General features: G+C 39.9%; 1 protein-coding gene across 1 annotated transcript in view; it reads left to right on the top strand.

The window, feature by feature from the left end:
- Positions 1-18,823, top strand: part of MIB1 (MIB E3 ubiquitin protein ligase 1) — a 119,420-nt gene extending 100,597 nt beyond the window's left edge. Inside the window, exons 16-21 of the mRNA XM_065398373.1 lie at positions 1,446-1,627; positions 3,922-4,114; positions 5,864-5,942; positions 11,185-11,298; positions 12,689-12,789; positions 18,674-18,823. Of these exons, the coding sequence (XP_065254445.1) occupies positions 1,446-1,627; positions 3,922-4,114; positions 5,864-5,942; positions 11,185-11,298; positions 12,689-12,789; positions 18,674-18,814 (810 nt within the window). The 3' untranslated portion in view covers positions 18,815-18,823. The remainder of the gene's footprint in view (positions 1-1,445; positions 1,628-3,921; positions 4,115-5,863; positions 5,943-11,184; positions 11,299-12,688; positions 12,790-18,673) is intronic.
- Positions 18,824-21,661: the final 2,838 nt, after the last annotated feature.

Raw genomic sequence — 21,661 nt, 5'->3', positions numbered from 1 at the left:
GCCCATACTACACAGTGAATCTGAGATTAAAAAGATCTTTGAAATATTTAGAATGAAAAGATGATTTCTTGCTCCATTGTAGCACTGAGGTTAAATTAAAGTTTTAAAGCTGTCAGTCCTTTGAGACTGCAGTGTGACTTCAGTGTCTGTAAAATGGTAATCAAGATATGAAATATTACAACTGAATAAACTATTGCAGAAGCAAGACTCCAGTTACACTGGCTGCTGTAAGTCTACTTTGAGGTAAAGGGTCTTGGTTTGTTTTTCCCACATGATGACATTGGCTAGCAAGTTCTCAAAAAAAAAAAAAAAAAAACAACCTCTCATGAGGTTCATGGAGCACATTCACCTATTTCTTTTCCCATTGCTCATAGTGGAAGTTGTTAATGTGAAAAGTTTATTTTACTAAAATTAAGTGTTCCATAGCTGACTGTTTTATAATGTTATTGTATTAATTATAATAGTTACCGTCACGTTTTACCAGTTCCCAGTTTACTGATTCAATTCAAAATAAGTGTCACAGTAGAAAGGGAAATCACTTCCTCTTTCATTTCTTTGGGTTTTTCTTCCTTGGTACTTATGATGTCATCCCTCTAATTCTCCAGCTGTCCATAGTCTTCCAGGATAGACACATTTTCAATGTTAAGTCATGTGTTCTTCTAGTTCCTACTCTGCAGGTTTTAAATCTGTAGAAGATCTTTATTATTGAAAAGCTGAAGTTTGTTTAAGATGACCTAATGGATCCACACTCACATTAGCTCAGTGGGTCTCAACTTTTTTACTGGCGACCCCTTTCACACAACAAGCCTTTGAGTGGGACCCCCCCCCTCCAAATAAATTAAACACACTTTTAAATATATTTAACACCATTATAAATGCTGGAGGCAAGCGGGGTTTGGGGTGGAGGTTGACAGCTCATGACCCCCCATGTAATAACCTCTCAACCCCCTGTGGGGTCCCAACCCCCAGTTTGAGAACCCCTGCATTAGATAAAAGGCCTTGCATTCTTTCCCTTAACTGTTTGGTCAAAGCAGGATAATTAGAAAAACTGATATAAAGAAAACTGACAGGAATGATGTGCTACCATTAAGCTTTGTGACAGAGACTTAGGGTTAGATTTGGAGAGCACTGGTTCTGTGACCCCAGAATACAGGTGCACAGAGATTACATTGTGTTTTGAATACTTAGATGTCATTGCCTTTAATTAATTAGTCTATGCAGGGAACTTATCTGGTTGAAAATTGGGTAATTGTACAATGGTTTTCATCTTAGAACTGTAGATAAGCTAAAAATGCATGCTCAGATCTCATCAAAATACTATTTAGAAAATATATTCTTATATATGTGCACATGTTAAATGGTCCATTTTCCTTGAGTAGTAAGACTATATTCTCAAGTATTTAAATAGAGAATCTCAAGTCAGTTGCCTATTTACTTTCTTTCAGTTAATAATGGGACTTGGTACCCAGGGAGCAGAGAAGAAGAGTGCAGCATCTATTGCCTGCTTTCTGGCAGCAAACGGAGCTGACCTCAGTATTCGTAATAAGAAGGGTCAGTCTCCTCTTGACCTCTGCCCTGATCCTAGTCTCTGCAAAGCATTGGCTAAATGTCACAAAGAAAAAGTCAGGTTTGTATATAAACACAATATGGAATTTCTGAGCATCATGTTTTACATGTCTTCATTTCCTTGGGATAGATCAGTTGAAGTAGAATAAATAAAACAAAGTCTCTTTTTCAAGTATTAATCATAGACTACTGAAAATCAAGATAAAGGTAAGTAAAGTTATATATATATTCTGCATATGTCTTGAATGTTGTTTACAAAATAATTAGTTGAAATTGAGGTTAACGAATTAAGTACAAAATGAGCAGCAGTACAGAGCAAACTTCCCTATTCTGCTTGAGGCGTGAGCAGCACATCCCTCCTCATCTTATAGAGTAATTCTATATCCATGCCCTTTCAGTGTTCTTTCTCTGTATCAAGTACTGATACTTAAAAATAGTGGGGCATGCAATTATGAAATAGGTTATCCTCTAGGAAGTAGACTGACTTCAATATTTTATGTATGCCATCAGCCACCCATTAAATAGTAAGTTTCCAGTTACTGCTTGTCCAGGTTAGATTCGCATTCGTGATTTAGAGGTTAAAGGCTCCTTTCATTAATCCTCAGATCCATATAGCCATCTCTGTTGACTTTTACATTTTTATCTCCGTATTGTGATTTTTAAATTTCTAAATAAAATGAAAAGGAAATTTCTTATCAATTGTCTGCCCGTGTTTGGCAGGTATTTTCTTCTCAGCCTTCCTGTCTGCATGGAACATGAGTCATTTGGCTATTTTGTTTGTGCACAAGCACCTTTATTGGTGTAGTTAGCCCTCTGGGAGTAAAGTTTTGTTTAACATGTGCTCCCTCTGCTGGGTGTGTGGCAGAATAGAAAAAAAAAGACCTAGGTCAGCAGTGGGACCCCAAAGTGGGTTGCAACCTAAATTCCCTCTAAGCTGCGCAGGTGCCTGTTAAGCCCAGCAGCGCATGGGCTCAGGGTGGTGGCGGGGAGGGGCGCCTCTCCCTGCTGGCCCCAGTGCCGAGCTGCCCCGGCAGGGGGAAAGGGGCCACTCCCTTGGCCCAGCCCCAGCGCTGAGCTGCCACGGATTTGCCCAATCGGGGGGACAGGCACTCCTCTCTCGGGCCGGCCCCAGCGCCGAGCTGCCCCGGATTTGTTGCGGCTGGGGAACAGGCGCTCCTCCCTCGGCCCAGCCCACCCTCACCGGAGCTGCCAGGGAAAAGCGCCTCTCCCCCGGTCTGAGCTGCTGTGGCGAGAGAGGGCTGGGGGGAGTCCTCTCTCCCCACTGTAGCCACTGAGCAGCCTGCACCCCAAACCCCTCACCCCCTGCACTGAGCCCCAGCCCTGAGCCACCTCCTGCACCCTGAACCCCTCAGCCCCAGCCCCACCCCAGAGCCTGCACTCCCAGCCAGAGCCCTCCCCTTCCTCCTCCTCCCCCCCCGCACTCCAACCCTCTGCCCCAGCTCTGAGCCCCTTCCTACACTCCGAATCCTTCGGCCCCACCCTTACCACATGAATTTTGTTATGTGCACCAATATGAAGGTGACGTGTCTCACATCATCTCCATATTGGTTCACATAACAAAATTCATTCCGCACATGGACGTAAAAAATTAGAGGGAATGTTGGTCGCAACCCCATTTTAATGGGGTTGCCAGGGCTGGCTTAGACTTGCTGGGGCCCGGGGCCAGAGCCGAAGACCGAGCCCCACCACCCAGGGCCAAAGCCCGAGGGCTTCAGCCCTGGGTGGCGGGGCTCAGGTTGCAGGCTCCCTGCTGGGGCTGAAGCCCTTGGGCTTTGGCCTGCCCACCCGGGGCAGTGGGGATCAGGCTTTGGCTTTGGCCACCCCACCCTGTGCCGCGGGGATTGGGCTTTGGCTCAGGCTTCAGGCCTCCTGGGGGTTGTGTAGTAATATTTGTTGTCAGAAGGGGGTCACGGTGCAATGAAGTTTGAGAACCCCAGCCCTAGATAAATATTGACATAAAGATGGGAGTAGAAGTGTTCTCTCCTCATATGCTCTCTAGATGCTTCTCCAACCCATTATTATCAACTTTTTCTCCAGATTGATTTATCCAAGCATGTAGCTATGCTCCTGTCAGCCAGAAAATTGCGCTGCTTGTACCTCACGTAAAATTAGAACTGTAATCTCCATATTGATGACACTGACACCCAAATGCTTCAGCAGCTTTAGATACAAGTTAACAGAAGGGGTGACACAATATGTGCACAAACTAGAATGAGTAATACACATAAGCAAATGACTCGGCTTGATGTACAGTATGATTAAAAAAAATTGTTTTCAGAATATGCACAAGATTGTAATGCTGACTTAAGCCTGATTGTGAGGTGTTTTTTTTAGTGGGCAGGTTGGTTCTCGAAGTCCTTCTATGATCAGCAATGACTCAGAAACTTTAGAAGAATGTATGGTGTGTTCAGACATGAAGAGAGATACGTTATTTGGCCCATGTGGACATATTGCTACCTGTTCCCTCTGCTCACCACGGGTCAAGAAATGCCTCATCTGTAAAGAGCAAGTTCAGTCCAGAACAAAGGTACTTAACACAATTTTTAATATTCCCATTTTATTCTTCCTGCAGTTGGGGTTTTTTTGTGAAAAGAAGAGCCTGACTACTGACAAACTACACTGTCTCAGCTGCCATGCTTTCTCTCACATCTAGTTTGTCCGTGGTTAGAGCAGAGTGCAGCATTTATCTGATATCGCACATTGCAAACCACAGGGGGCTAATGAGGATAGAAACAAGAATTATCTGTCTTAGGCAAATGGCTGCAACTTTATTATAAGAATTCCGAAAGGTAGCAATGTTAAGGGTGGAGCAACAGCCTCCCAAACTAGTCAGCAGTCTTCCACCTTTTCAGTGCTCAAAATTCAGAGCATCCTAAAACATCCAGGCCTACCAAGAATGTCTCGTACCATGGCCCCAACTCCATGCAGACCACTGCCTGAGGCATCCATCAGGCCTCATACAAATGCCTTAGCCTCCATGTAAATCTAACCTCCTTTTCCAGCAAAGTGTGGCTTATACTATATTTACATTAAAGGTGCATGACTTCTGTGGTGCTGGGAGCACCAACCAAATCTCCTCCCCTCCCCCTCCTAATTTTCTCTCTGTTGAGAGAAATGTAGCCCAGGGTACCAGGATCAGCCACCGGATGTGTAGTCCTGTGAATTGAAGACAGAACAGTTATATTATGTGCTTGTGCAGTTGCTTCAAGATCCAAAGGTGCCTGCACAGTGCAAACCATGCAGTTGCTTCAAAGCCCAGGTGTGCCACCGACAGCTGTAACCATCACCCCCCCCCCCCTTAATATGACATATAGCAAACTACCTCATGCATACAGAGTGTCAAACTGATAACACATGCCACTAGTAAGCCTGAAGGGGAAAAAACAGGGAGGCTGGGAGGGGCTTTAAAATGATGGAGAGTGGTTCAGAAAAGCTTGCTTCTACCTCCTGCTGTCTCTGTGGGTGCCCTTCCCCATCACACAGACAACCCCACCATTTGCCACACTGGGAGTAGATCAAAGGAAGTCAGCGATTAGCTGGTGACCATCGTAGCCCGGACTCTACTCTCTGGCTCCCACTCTGAAATCAGGACTGGCCCTCTTCTGTGACGGAGCAAGTCATTTTTTATTATATAGACATTTTTCATAGGTCAGATTATAATTTAGTTCTACTAAACCAGTTTCCCAAACTGGTCTGCAGAGAGATGGTGCTGTCTTTTTGTTTCCAGTTGCTGACTTGTGTTACGAAAGCAAAAAGTACACCAATTACTTTACTTTTCTGCATAAGTAGTTCCTCTAGTTGTCACAAGGATGTTGTATGAATGGGAGGTGTGGTGGTCCGGGCATTCATGAATCAGGAGATGGGTGGTCCGTGTGACCATTTCTCTAAGATGTGGTCCACCCTTGGGAAAAATTGAGAAACCCTCAACACATTGTTGGATTACAGCAGAAAGTCCTTCTAAACTAATTGAGCACTGTACAGCCAAGAAAAATACATGTGTGTACCAGCCTGGTGGTCTTATTCTCCTAGCTGGTGTGATTTATAATTCCTAGATAACCAGTAATGCAAAGAGCGTAAATATTGCCAGCAAGGACTTCTGCATACAGATATGGTAATCTCCTATTTAAATTTTCTTAGCTAACATGGCACTAAGCAGAGCTTGTTAAATTCCCTTTGCCCTGCTAAGTGGTGGAAGTAAGCAAATAGATATAAATGGAATAGATACAAAAAGGAGAGGAATCTTTCCCATGTTACTCCTTACTGTTCTTCTCTGCAGATTGAAGAATGCGTGGTGTGTTCAGACAAGAAAGCAGCAGTACTCTTCCAGCCTTGTGGTCACATGTGTGCTTGTGAGAGTAAGTAGCCTTGGCAGGTAATACCTTTCAAAATGATTGTGCAACAAAAGATGTCTGTTAAAAATAGTCACTAAAAATTCTTTTAAAATGTTGACTTAATTGTAGGCTATTCGAGTAAATTGACTTCGGTTTGGTAATCAGAGCTTTAACGTTACTTGGAATGCAATAAAACCACCTGCCTGTAATAAAGTTTAATTATTTGGAAGACAAATAACAGAACTGTAGCTGTTTAACTAGAAAATTGAAAGAGCAGATTTATTTCACCTACTTGCGTTATTTTATTCTGACTGGGTTGTGGTAGTCTGAGAGTTCTATTATACATTTCTGTAAAGAAATTAGCATTAAATTTTTTTGTGATCTTTAGAACTCATGTGATTCTTTTGTGAGGGCATCTAGCGGTGTAAATATAATTAAACTTTAGTTGGTATAGCAACCAAACAATTTTTTAAAAGACATTTATGACTAAACCTTCCATTAACACCACATACAAAGATTCCAGCAAGAGCTGTTTTTCCCCCAAAGACTTAGAATGGAGCATGTTTGCAAAGAGAATCTGCTGCAACACAGATCACTCTGTTTGATGTGAGTGTATGGTACAGCAACTGATGAGGATATAGAAAACACTTAAGGAGCCTCCAGAAACTGTCCCTTCTTTGTTTAAGATTGTTAAGGTTAAGATGAGGATGTAGTGATCATTTTGTCACCAGAACTTTCAAGAATTTCTGGGACATCTTGCTGAGGCTTTGCTGATGGTCAGTAGTCTATAGAACAGGGGCGGGCAAGCTTTTTGGCTTGAGGGCTGCATCGGGTTTCCGAAATTGTATGGAGGGCCGGTTAGGGGAGGCTGTGCCTCCCCAAACAGTCAGGTGTGGCCCGGCCCCCGCCCCCTATCCAACCACCCCTTCTCCCTGACTGCCCCTGGAACCCCTGCCCTTGACTGCCCCCCGCCACCCTATCCAACCCCCCCTCCTTCCTGACTGCCCCCTGGGGACCCCACCCCCATTCAACCCCCTTGTTCCCCGCCCTCTGACTGCCCCGCCCCCTGACCACCACCCCGAACTCCCCTGTCTTCTATCCAACTCCCCCGCTCCCTCCCCCTTACCGAGCTGCCTGGAGCACCAGTGGCTAACGGCGTTACAGCCGCGCTGCCTAGAGCAGCAGGACAGGCAGCCGCGCCGTCCGGCTGGAGCCAGCCACCCACCACGCAGCACAGAGCACCGGGTCAGGCCGTGGCTCTGCAGCTGCGCTGCCTGGCAAGAGCTCGCAGCGCTGCCGCCCAGAGCATTGCGCTGGCGGTGGGACAAGCTGAGGCTGTGGGGAAGGGGGAACAGCAGGGGAGGGGCCGGGGGCTAGCCTCCCGGTGCAGGAGCTTAGGGGCCAGGCAGGAGGGTCCTGCAGGCCAGATGTGGCCTGCGGGCCGTAGTTTGCCCACCTCTGCTATAGAATATTGATTTGTTGACATTATGGAGATACATAAGAGAGGGAAGGTAGTCCTCCCCATAAACAAGAGCTTAATTGATCTTGCTACGGAAATTTGGCATTATCTCTACCGCTCTGCTGTGACTCAGGTCTGACATATTCACTACCTTCGCAGCCATCCAGCTCCAGACTCTTTTCATTGTGTGCAGTGGAGAGAGCATGGGTGGGGGAAGAGAGCTTTTCGGTTAATTCCCCAGGAGGTGGATAGCAAGAAGATAGATTACACTGCTCTACAGCCAAAATGCTTCTGAAATAAATATAGTCAAACTTTACTAATTCTGGGTCACTGAGAACGAAAATGATGCTTAAAATTGTTGATTGGCTCTAGTTTTCAAGATATGCTATTGGGTCAGTATACACAACCCTTGACTTGGGAATGGCGGAGGATAAGTGAGTTATAAAGGGAAGGGATCTCAATTTAAACCAGAAATGACTAAAATACATCTTTGACTGGATCTATGAATAAATCTATGACTGGGTTTGGATAGTACTTGCTTTTTAGGCAAAACAATGAATGATGCAATCTGAAGCTGGTATTGCATCATACATTATATGAATTGCATCCTGTTATTCCTAGAAGTCATGGATGATGCAATCATAACAAAGCTTACATCACTCTGCTGAACAAATTGCCCTATATCAGCTCTAGAAATCATACAGTGTCGTGCTCTCTTATTTGTCAGTGTTTGATTTTGCAAAGGGACACATTTCTGTTTAGCCAAAATCAGCAGAGATGCCTCGTACTTGTGTGAACAGTGCAGATAAGTTCTGCTATGTTTGTGGTGAAGTGACTTTTGCATCACAAAAGCGCAGTATAACCACTATGGTTAAGAAAGCCTATCACCTTTATTTTGGCTGCAAAATTGGAGATCAGGACAAGAGGTGGGCCCCACACATATGCTGCAACACTTGTGCAACAAATCTTCGCCAGTGGTTGAACAGGAAAAGGAAATCTATGCCTTTTGCAGTGCCAATGATTTGGAGAGAGCCAACAGATCATCCCAGCAATTGTTACTTCTGCATGGTGCCTCCAGTTGGGAAAGGTGTGTCAAAGAAGAAAAAGTGGACTGTGCATTATCCAAACATTCCATCAGCTATACGCCCAGTACCCCACGGAGAAGGACTGCCGGTTCCTGATGCACCAGAATCATTCTCACTTGAGTCAGACGAGGAAGAGGAAGAGGATGAAACTTCTGGTCCTGAACCATCAATGTCACAGGACCCACATTTTCTCCCATCCTCCTCCTCTGAACCACACCTCATAACACAAGGTGAACTGAATGACCTTGTCAGGGATTTGGAATTACCCAAGAGTAAGGCAGAGCTGTTGGGCTCCAGACTGCAGCAGTGGAATCTCCTGGCAAGTGATGTTAGGGTTTCCATGTTCCGTGACCGTCAAAAGGATCTTGTCCCATTCTTCTTCATGGAAGGTGATCTTGTAGCCTGCAACAACATGGATGGTGTGATGGCAGCCCTCAACATCGTTCACGATCCAGATGAGTGGAGACTGTTCATTGATTCATCGAAGACGAGTCTTAAAGCTGTTTTACTGCATAATGGCAATGTTTTGCCATCAATTCCAGTTGGTCATGCAGTCCATATGAAGGAAACCTATGACAACATGAAACAAATTTTGAGGTGCATAAACTATGACCAACATCAGTGGCAGCTTTTGTGGCGATTTGAAGGTTGTTGCTCTCTTGCTTGGTCTGCAGACTGGATACACAAAGTACTGCTGTTTTCTCTGCGAATGGGATAGTCGTGCAAGAGATTCCCACTACATCAAGAAAGACTGGCCACTCCGACAGTCATTGGAGCCTGGGAGGAAAAGTGTTCAGCATCCACCACTTGTTGAATCAAGGAAGATTTTGTTACCACCCTTACACATCAAGCTGGGTCTGATGAAGAACTTTGTCAAGGCCATTGAGAAAACACAAGCAGCTTTCAAGTACCTCCGTGGAAAATTTCCAAGGTTAAGTGAAGCTAAGATAAAGGAAGGTGTCTTTGTTGGTCCTCAGAGTCGTGAACTTCTTCGAGATGATGCATTTGACCATGCACTGCGTGGCAAGGAAAAGACGGCGTGGAAAGCCTTCCAGTTAGTGGCAATAAATTTTCTCGGAAACAACAAGGCAGACAACTACAGGTTGTTGGTGGAAAACCTCCTCAAGGCATACAAAAGCCTTGGTTGCAACATGTCACTAAAGATACATTTTTTGCACTCTCATCTAGATTTTTTTTTTCCACCGAACTGCGGAGCAGTGAGCGACGAGCACAGCGAGCGATTTCACCAGGACATTGCAACAATGGAGAAACGCTATCAGGGCAAATGGAGCCCATCAATGCTTGCAGACTATTGCTGGACAGTGACAAGAGATGCTCCATTTAATGAATACAAGAGACAAGCCAAGAAGCGCCGAGTGGACACTGAATAGGACTAAATTATGTACATAATAGTTTTTTGCCTTTTGTTTCATAATAAATTTTATTTATATAACCCTTTTGCTGATTTTTAAAGTGTTACATAAACAGGACAGGTGAAATATTATCATGTAAAGCAACCATAAACACATGAAAAGACCTAGGTTTACAATTTATGATTAAAACTCTATCATCTACACAATATACATAGACATAAAATGTAAAAACTTAAATATCTTAGAAACAGTAGCCAATCAGTTGTTTTAATTGTCATATTTGAATTCAGCACATCAAAATACATAATAAATAGCACATTTTATCTCTGAAGCAGACGACTTCTCAAAAATTGTAGACCAGTGTTACCATGGTGAAAGGTGTGATCATTGAAGTGCATGTTGCCAATATCTACTTCGTAATAGGAAGTGAAGCTTCTAAACATGGAAAGGTTTTTTCAGATTATTTCCTGTCGCATTTGAGGAAGGAAAGTCGGTCTGCTGAGTGAGAGGGTTAATGTGTGCCCCAGCACTCACTGAGAACTGTTTACAACTCTTACATTGGGTCCCAATACAGTGTTGCTGCAATCGTGTGACATCGTTCTCTTTTCATAGAATTCCAGCCTTTCTCCTGTAATGCAAGCAAAAGATATAGATTTACCCTTCAAAGGGTTTGATCTTTTTTGTAGTAATTCCTGACACCCATTTGCCCATTGGATGTAAGTGAAACAAGGGATATTTTTGGATAGCGAGAGAAAGTAGGTGTTCTCCCATTCATACACTTTCTTTGGTATAGCTTTTTAAAAAGGTTAATTGGAAAATAGAAAAAATATTCCAGTACTGTTAATAAGGTACTAAAGCAACTGAATTAAAAATTAAAAGCTGCTAGTCTGTCCTTAATTCTCACCATGGTTATCAAAGATGATCTCAGAAATGTGCATGATTTTGCATTTAAATTCTGCGGTACCATTGTAAAATAGAGTTAATTAATGATGAAGTGGTATTTATTCCAAATTGTGGATTTCTTGCCCTTGAAAGAGTAAGTTTGCTTGCAGAAAAAAACCTATTCTTTCAAAATACACTAAAATAAAAAAAGACAAACAATTTGGCTTTTTGCAGGTCACATTCAGAGTATTGTTTGTGGATTCTTTGGGTCCTAACTAGCTTTTGAATAGGGTTTGTGCTTATTTTTTCATTATTTTTTGCAAACACAGCCATTGGTGGTGTAATTACACATTGTCATTTTATGTAGTGTATTTGTGGATAGAATGAAACGAACTGGATAGAATCGCAGAAGCAAGAATAAAGAGACTAGCAGGCTACTGAGTGTAAATTACCTCTGCTTTTACCAGACTGTGCAAGCCTGATGAAGAAGTGTGTGCAGTGCCGGGCAGTGGTTGAGCGGCGAGTGCCTTTCATTTTGTGTTGCGGAGGGAAAGGTACAGAAGATACCACTGATGACATTTGTGAGTATTTTTCTTTTTTCTCTAATACCTCCATTCTCCTTTCATTGAAAAAAGGGGGTTGACTATATATCCCTCACATCATTCGTTTGAAGGAAAGTTTTAAAGAAAGTAGTTTTGTGTCAGCCTTCCATCTACTGTTTGTCACTCACCATATGGGATAGTGGTAGATGCTGTTGTAGCATAGACCATGTCTGAAAAGGGCTGTTTCAATATCCAAGAAGCATGATACCAGAAGCTGAAACATCATAAGTGTGTATATATGTCAGTGATGATTTGAACCCTTCTCGTTAACTTCCAGAACTTCATGGCCATATATCTATGTGACACGTGGAACAAAGTCTAAGAATTGCCAGTTAATATAATTGAAATACATAAATAAACATAAGCACATGGCCCCATACGAATTACAAATGTTAGCTTGACTTCTTGGCCTCTTTGACTAATCAGAGGAGCCCCAGAAGAAGTGGGAAATAGAACATTTTTTTCTAGGATAAAGCTGGCCAAATAATTTGTAATATCAGAATTATTCAGTGAGTTCTGCCTTTTTCTGTTTGACTAGTTCTTAAACAGTTTATAATTTTCTTGAATTTATTAAATTATTCTGAGAGTTATTTCAAGTTACGTGAATAATTTTTTGTAGTGTGTGTCTGTGTGTGGTTCATTGTATGCATTCAGTACTCGAAATTTGAGCTGTTGGTTAATTTAAATTGGAATAGCTACATGATATATTTGATCCCTGATGGGATGAACATAACTCAGAATCGCATTTCCAATAGAAACATTCAAGTTTAAAAATTCAAAATTTGCTTTGAAACTTTCCACTTTAAACTTGCTGTTTCTGTCAGTAAACTTGTTCCTGAACATTCACAAAGTGAACATGAAATAAGTGGAAACACAGCCAAACCAAGTTTGTTCAACAATTTGGATCAAATATTTGCATGATATTTTTAGCAGTATTGATTCAGTCCCAGTCTTTAATTACCAAACAATGCAGCAATGTGGATAACTTGAAGTATTTACACTGTTTTTTTGCCAAAGAATTTTCACCATTGGAGCATCACTGGTGGGTAGCAACCATGAAGGCATTCATGTAGACAGAGCTCCAGGTAGCTGCTAGAATTTTAACAGTCACAGTGAGGGAAATATTTGTCAAAAACTGATGTAGTTATAGCTTCCCAGTAAATTCTTTTAGTTCAGGAATGGAATTCTAGTGAGTCATAATAAATATAATTTGATTATCAAAATATATTTGCTAGAAGTAATGCTTCAATAATTCAGATAAATGGAAATAGTATTTTTGTGATTAGCGGACAAAAGTGTAATTATTCTTTGTTGTAAGTGCTGCATAACATGTTCTAGGCTTTTAATATTACTCTCCTCTGCATTATAGCAAGTGGAAACATTCCAGTTTTACAGAAAGACAAGGACAACACCAATGTCAATGCAGATGTACAGAAGCTGCAGCAGCAGTTACAAGACATAAAGGAACAGGTAAAAGTGCCACATGTTCCTTTATATTGAACACCAAAACAAAATAAGGGAAATCTGTTTAAACTCTTCAGTTCTTAATTTTTGATTAGTTAATCAAAGCCATTTTTGTTCTGTGAAGTAAAGATGAGCTTTAGTGTGGCTAAAAAGGTTTTTTGTGACTTATCTGACTTTTTTATACACACAGTGTTCTTAATGAGTAGCCACATTTGATATTTCATTTCTTGGCCTACCTATTTTAGTGTAACTGAATGGGCTTACGTGACCCAAACAATAAATATAAGAATGAAGGGAGGCAATGAATATTAACTCTATCTTTTGACCTCATAAAAATGTACAGTGAAGATTTTTTTTCACAGAACTTCATTAAATACGGGCATTTTTCTTCACAAAACTGTATGCACTGAGCTGATGCAGGAGTTGTGAGCCTGCCTAATCAGTAACAAACCACTTTTGAACACAAGTTGGCAGTTAGGGGGGATGTACAGTCCCAATGCATTAGCACACTCAAATGAGAATTATATTTATATATGGCTACAATATGAAATATTGATAGGTGTAAAATATTACATACGTAATTTTTAGATGCAGTAATAATTAAATTTGTGATTATATAGATTTTAAAATATCTGAAATATAAGCCTTTTTAAATTCTGTGCTTGGAAAAGAAGGAAAATTTATAAAAATCTTGGATAGGTTTAGACTTTCAAAAGATAAATTGAATATGGATGTCTTTGCAAGTGCCTGATCAAGCTAAAATAGTGACCTACAGACAACCCTGATCTTGCTTTTTAAATTACTTAATGTGAAATGATTCAGACAAGCAACTATTTTCTTTACGTCCTCTATAATACGCAAAAGCCAAAAATCTCTTAAATCTAGGAGCTAATACTTTGTACAGAATAGATTAAATACTTACTAACATGGAGGACAAACGTTTTGTGTGGTGAATTAAATTTGTCCCCTTTCTCTCCCTTTAAAGTCCCTCCCAAAAATTGTTTTTCTTCTTGTCTGCTGGGATCATGCAACATTATCTGTCCTGAACCATTGCCCATGCTACCTCCAGCTATGCTGCAATTTTTGGCATGCCAGCTCAAACAGAGCTAGCACATGTCTGTATACCTTCGCTGGGAAGCATGCTCAGCTGCAGTGGAGATTTACCTTTAAAGGTGTACTGTCCTACATTTGTCACAGTTGAAATGTTTTGATTAATAAAAGAGACTGATGAGAACTTAATTCACATTTAAATTGTCTTTTTATCTCTTGTGGATTTAGAGTAGTGTATAGTGTTTCAAAGATGGCTGGTATCTGAGCTAATCCAGACAGCCCTGGCTGTCTGTCACAGACCTACCTGAAAGTTCAGAGAGAAGGTTTTGAATCACCTAGTTCTGGGCCACATCTGTAAATGCCTTTGAAAATTTGAGACCTGATGTACTGTCAGGTTTGCCTCTGAGGTTAACATCTATCAATAATTGTTACCCTCACCCCGGCAACTGGCTGAGACCCCATTATTGAAAATCTTTATGTTCAACTCAAAGCAGTTTCCAACTTAATCTGTGCCTGTATAAGGACAGGTAGACTAAAACAAACTATAGTTCTTTCTTACCTATAACATTTGAGGCTATTTTGTTCGTTTCATTTTCTACCTTTCTGGTCAAAAAGTAACAGTGTTTAACAAAAAATATTTTTTACTGTTCTCTATTGCCTGGATTTTTGCAGTGCAGTTACTATCCAGTACTCTATTTTTAGGCTGATTTTCAAATATAGTCACTTGACTATTCTCTTTGCCCCTCAGCATATGGCTGCTTGTTTTTGACCATCTCTTAATTGACTGCCATGTCAAGTAGTTATTTTGTTGAAATGATTCTGCTTGAAATCTAGCTTGTCTGAAATTCTATTTTGTTTCTCAGGGAACTGGCTGACCTGTCTCATTTGGAACCTTTTAATTTGTCTTCTAGGTGACTTTTCTGTTTACTGTTGTGAGAGGGGTTAATGAGTTGCAGATTCTAGTTAATTGCTATTTTTTATTAAAAAAAAAAAAAGATTCTTCAGTTGTACCTTAAATATGTGCCTGAAGTTATATCCAGAGTTCCATTTTAAACATTTTTCTTTCATTTTCTGCTTTAAAGCTGCACTTCTAATGTGAAATTCAGTATTTGTGTGTTCTTAAAATTTCTTATTTGTTCTTTTCAGCAGGTATACCTACGTTTCAACTCATGTCTTCAGTGATAATCTAATACATTAGTGCAGCAACCTTTTAAAACCATTTCTGGTGCCAAGCAGAAGCGAGGCCTGATGTCAGCAAAATCCCCACACGATGACCACATCATTCTTCAGGGATTCCCTGAATGTGAACCATCTTTGACTGTGATTGCAGTTCCCTCCACCACATTTCATACGTAATCACCCTCATCTGTCTGTAATAAATACTTTATATATGTTCCTTCACCATATGTATGTCATTTCTTTTTATTTAAAATTAAAGTTATTGTAATGTCACTGTGCACCTGTATCTTGTGCCTGGAAACACTGTTATCAGTAATAAAAAATTGTTATAGGTTCTAATATGGCACCCATATCAGACAAAAACTAAAATATGCTGCTAAAATTGACTTATTTGCAATATCATACCCCAGTGATAATCTCATGTTATTGCTAAGACCTTTCCATACTATCTTAACTCTGTGGATTACAACTGATTAGAATTGACTGGGTGCCTTTATGGTGGTGTTTCAGAAGCAAGAATACATAATATATAAAAAGAAATCAAATACTTTCTCCAGGCACAGAATTTTCATTTGTTTCCCCTCAAAAGATCTCCAGCTAATTTATTCATATAGGGTTGAGGTAATAGACATCAAATTTTGGCACTAAAGCAGGAGGCCAAATTAAAAGTATAGTAGTCAAAATATCTACCATTTGTTTGCTCTTCTTCTTGTTACAAAAGCAGGGTGTAAGGCACTGATAGTCATGTAACTAGAGTACAGTTGGAGAGCAGGCAGGTAGGTTGATCATTCTGTGCAAAGTTACTTAAAGCTGCTGCCATGTGAAGGTAAATAAACTAAAACATGTATGACATTGAAAAATGAAACTGGTCTCTACAAATAAATATTCACCGTTTTTATGATAAACAGGAAGAATCTGGACGAACTGCTCGTGCCTCCATACAATTGTAGAAAGACCTATTTTCTGAGTTTAAGATACCACCAGGGAATTTCTTCTAAATTGTGTGCTGCAATGAAATGAGTAAACAAAATAAAACAAAATTTTTGCCCCCATTGCTTAGGCAGAATACACTTTTACAGTGTCCTATGATGTGCATATACATTTCCAAATTACTCTGTAGTATATTGGAGAGAAACAGATTTTTTATTCTAATTGTAAGATATATAGTCAGACCCCAAAGCAAACTATAGGGGTAAAGAACATACATTGGGGAGGACTTGAATTCTGTTCTTGCAGGATGAGATTTAGGGTTTACACCTTGTATCCCTTCTAAAAGGGATACTTTAGGACTATTAAATTATGTACATGCACCCCAGGAGAGCTATTTAATGTTAATAAGTAATTAATGAAGAATTTCCCCATACTTTGGACTTTACGATACTATGAATTATAAGGATGATACTTAGTTGTACCAGGTGAGGATTTGGCTTCAGTGAGGAAGGGGGTGGATGGACTGATTTACAATCAGTTCCTTGCAGTGCTTTAGTGGAAGATAATTACATAAACTTTGAGGTTATTGAAAATCATGAATAGATATGGTGATGCCATACTCGCCCTGACAACATTTGAATATGAAATATGCTTGTTGAGAATGTATAATTTTTTATATTTGCAAATTCATTCAAAAAGTTCAAGGTCTTATCTGGCAGTGGGTGTGTCTACACTGCAATAAAAAACCTCTGTCATGAATCTCAGAGCTCAGGTCTCGGAGCGCATGAACTGCAGTTAGATGTTTGGGTTCGGGCTGGAACCTGGGCTCTGAGACCTACCAGAGGGTTTCAGAGCCTGGGTTCCAGCCTGAGCCCTACACTGTAATTTTTAGCCCGGCGAGTCTGAATCCACTGACCCGGGCCAGTCATGGCTATGCCACTGGTCTCTTACTGCAGTGTAGATTTAGATGCCTTCTGGCAGCTCCTTAGCTATGCTGATTTCACAGAGATTGAAATAAGAGATAATTGGACAAATTCTGATTTTAAACTCTGTGTAAACATGTGGAGGTCATGATCCATGATAACCAGGAGTATACTAAAGAATGTTTGTCCCTGCATTTAATTGATTCCATAGAAGGCATGCCTAAAATTTTACATTTTATTGTGTGGACACTGCTGTGGATATGCACACCTTTCCCTGGTGTAACACTACTTTGGTAAACCTGCAGTGATTTAAAAAGTAGATCAGAAAAAACAGTGCACAAGTGCCAGGTGATAGTGAAATAAATTTGTATTTATGGGCCACTGTTAATAAGGGTCCAATTATACATGGTTTATAAAGGGTTTACAATATTTTTTCAGTTATAAGCATGTTACAGACATTAGTATGTGTCTCGGGTGGTTATAAGCACACTATAGATGTCAGTTTAAGAATGAGTAGAAACTCCTCAGTAGATATAAGTTGTGGTTATAAGCAACCTGTTGATCTAACAGTCTGTAACAATTGATTATTAAAAATCTATTTATGTATTACCCCTTTATAAACCATTTATAAATGAAACTTTAATGTGATTATGGTGAAGGAACAAACATGTGCCTTGTAGTTGAATTTTTGCATATGATGTAGGTGGAGGACACTGCAGGCACAGTCAAGGATGGTTCTCTTAAGGGACAAACTTTCATGGTGAACAGTTGTAAGAGATCCTTTTGGGTATTGGGTCTCACTTTATGTTTAATAGTAAAAACTGGTTTTAAAGGGTTGCTGTGCGGATCTGAGTTAGGGGTAAAAGGCTCAGATAAGTTGAGCAGCCCTCCATTGAAACATTAAATTTTCATAGATGTTATCTGGATTTCTAAAAAACAGAACACGTGCAGGATATGGTCCTATGCAAGTAATGATTATTCCTTTACAAGTAACATTGAAAGTACAGAATTAAAGCATATATTGGAATACACCAGTTACTTTTCTTCAGAAAGCTGGTATCTTAAATGTTGTTGGTAAAGCTTCTGAAAATATTGAGTTACTTAGGATTCCAAATCAGTGAGCAAATTACTTCCCAGAGGAAAATTGAAAGTCAGTTCACATCAGTGGTGTTTAGCATGTACGTTGGGACTGTTAACTATTTTTAAAAAAGCAAAACCATATTCATACTATTTCTGAGTCCATGAGGTGCTTGGCGGGGGGGGAAGGGTGTGTGTGTGTGAGTGAGTGAGAGAGAGAGAGAGGTAGGTAAATGAGTAGGTAGAAATTTGAGGCATGGGTGGTAAATAATTTGTTCATTGAATTACATACACAAATGTGTGTGCTTCATAGATTTCCCTGTTTCCTTAAAATTGTATAAAGGAAACCAAAGGGGGATGCAGCTGAAAATTGCATATTTACTCTGCTATGAACTTAAATGATGCCATCAGATTTGTGTAGAAAGCTACTGTGGGGTTGGTTTTCTTATTTTGTGGAGAAGGAGTTTAAAAAACTCAGTTGTTATTCCTTCATAAAACAAATAATTTATACTGAGGATTAAATGAAATAGTGAATTTACTATTTTGTATTTAATGTCAAAAGGCAGGTTATTGAATCTGTCGTCGTTCTGTGGTTTGGTTTCTCTATCGCAGTGATCTCTGTTCACTCAACAGTTGCATATATTAAATTTTCTACAATTAATAGAATGCATACTTGATACTTTTTTCTCACCATTGCTGTCCACTACCTAACTTGTCAAAATCTTTTACAGACCATGTGCCCTGTTTGTTTGGATCGTCTGAAGAATATGATCTTTCTCTGTGGCCATGGAACATGTCAGCTTTGTGGAGACCGAATGAGTGAATGCCCTATATGCCGCAAGGCTATAGAACGAAGAATCCTTTTGTATTAAACAATAAAACAAGTGTCTTCTGTTAGCTTATCAAATTGTCAGTACATTTTGGTCATCAAATCTCTGTAAGTTTGAAAGGCAGTTGAAGGTTCTAATGAAAACATTTCTAATACTGCAGTGCATATGTGCTACATTGTAATTGCTTAAAGACTAAACACATCAGAAAAGAAAACAGTATTTGAACAGTCAACTTTTAGTTGTACTATCAAGAGATAGCTAAGATAAGGCTAAATTAATAAAGCAGTCTTTTCCCCTCACCCCCTTAAAGCACCAAGTGTAAAGGGACAATCATGATTTTCTGTTTTGGTATCTTTAAAGTTTTTATATGTACGTATGGACTTTAATATCAGCCATCAAGTGATGTAGATTTTGTACCGCCAGTTGCTTTCAAATATTTATTTTTTTTAGCTCAAGTTTGACACCTCTTCAGCATATACTCAATTGTCAAATGACAGAAAGTTATGCCTCATAGTACTATTGTCTTGAAAGTTACAGTAATGCAAAATCAGCACAATATATCCAAGTAGTATTCAGTACCATACAGTTCCTATAAGATGACATCAAAATATAACCACATGGATAACTTTGACTGTAATGTGCCCTATATGCTCAGTGTGGATTTAGAGGAGAATGTCAGTGGAAAGAAACACAAATTTGCTTTAGGAATGTTATGCCCCCAAAACTGTACGTCAGTCTGACAGGATCAAATTAAATTAAATAAGGAACTTCTTAATCCTGTCGACAAAAAAAACCAACTAATATATAGCATTGTGAGAGGAAAGTACTCATTGTTTTTCTTTACAAGGTATTTGAAAAATAAAGTGTAGATCAGTTATCAATTTCACACACAAAGAGTGTAGTTGATTAAAATATTTGGGGAACAAGTGTATAACCAGAGAGTAGGGAAATTATGGGTCTCATGATCTAAGGAAACTGGGTGGTATATTTTTCCTTTGAATTTTGTAGAAAGCAGCTGTTCTTTAAATCATCTTTTCTGTTGCGGACTGTGCATTTTTTACATAAATCAGTGTGGTCTATTAAGCCAGTCTTACAGAAGAATTATCAACAGCAAAGGAGGTAAACTATATATTGCCCACTCATCTCAATGGGGTATTAATTTCAGAGCCCAGCAGAGACCATTTAATAGCTAATATTAAGCAAGACAGTGGTGATAAGTCTGTGGGTTTCCTGACACATGGATATGCTACTTGAAACTGGTTGTTGGAGTTAGCTAGGATTTTTATTGCACTTATAGATACTCTTGGCTCTTTGACTACTACCAGCAGCTCTAAAACATAAGTAAGAGCACAATCCAAATGTTCTTCAGGCTTTGGTGGTGGGACCGTAGTCGGGATTTCAGGAAAGGAGTTAAATTCGAAGCTCTTACAGCCAAATGATGGCATATAAAAGCAATTCAGCAGTTACCTGAATTACTGATTGAATAGAATACGAAATCAGTGCTTGCTGTCTTTTAGCCCTGATTTGGACAATTTCTTTCAAGGATTGTGAAATACACAATGGATTCAGTTAGGTGCCTTGCAGATAACACTGGTCTCCTTCATTTAACTCCTGTTACACGTAGCAGGGACATGAAAGTGGGAATTGGTCTGGGGAGGATCAAGGTGAGAATGAAGTGATTCATAGTCTGCATTCTTCACTTGCTTACACAATGCACAGTCTTCTGAAGTTTGTGATAAGCTTGTGTTGATTTTTGGAATTCTGCAGACTTCAGCCAAAATCTCAGAAGAATTTACCAATGCTTTTTAAGTATTGATCATGCAGTTAGAACACCTGTATGGTAGAAGGAAACTCTACAGTGGTTTCTTAGAAAATCAATACATAATGCATTAGCTGACAAAACAATCTATGCCCCAAAATTTCTGCTCCAACAGGTAAATGTTCCTTGCTCTTTTTAACTCGGTTTTGAACAATCCAATCCAGTATTCTTTGTTCTGATGTTCCAGCAGTCATATATATATATACCATATATCTCACTCTATGTTTGGTCATTTGCATAGCTTTTGGCTTTGCTTGGTGCTTTGAGTCCCTATTCTGAAATAGGCAGATCCCACAAATATAAAATCTTTGGTTGTTAGTAAATCTCGTCCTCAGTTTAGCAGTCCCACAACTGGTTTAATTGCTTTAGCTCTAGGAATTTTATATACTTTTGGAGTTGCAGCCTGGTTAGCTGAGGTTTTTGAATTCCAGCCTGAGAGAATTGGGAGAATTCTTACATTCTGTGTTCTTGTGTAATCAGAATAATTCTGGTACGATTTTCCCATGTTTTTGGGGAAATGATTTGGTAGCCCATTCCGCATCCACTGCAGATTTTTCCTTGCTTGACATAAGGGTCACCTGGCTTCTGTGGCTGGTGTTGCACAGTAGGACCCTTTGGCTTCATGTCCCCCTGTCAACCCTTCTCCAAAAGAACTGGTTCTCTCTAATATGGCACGACACTGGACCCCTCGCTATGAATTTCATTCTCTTGTATCAGGTCTGTGACGTGGTTTTCTTTAACCCAGGGCAGACACATTTTTGAGCACTGTTTCATACTTAAATTATTCAGAAAGGCCTCTCCATAAAGGCTCAGTACAAAGTACTTGATTAACAGTTGATCACCACTCCTGCACTATCTCTTGGTAAATGCAGTTCTAACTCAAAACCCCAGTATGGTAGCTCAATGCACTACTTACCGCATAGCAGTCGATATTTGTATAACATTGCTAGGGTTTTGTTAGCATTCAGCTTTGGAACAAGCCAGTGGTAAGATCCTATTTTTTCATGCAATTTTCAGCTGTTTAAATAGTCTGAATTAAATCTTGTCTCTACTAAAGTCAGTGGGTGTTC

This window comes from Emys orbicularis, chromosome 2 (genome assembly GCF_028017835.1).
Source record: "Emys orbicularis isolate rEmyOrb1 chromosome 2, rEmyOrb1.hap1, whole genome shotgun sequence".
NCBI classification, from domain to species: domain Eukaryota; kingdom Metazoa; phylum Chordata; order Testudines; family Emydidae; genus Emys; species Emys orbicularis.
The sequence above is the reverse complement of the archived record's forward strand: the minus strand, read 5'-3'. Positions and strand labels throughout refer to the sequence as shown.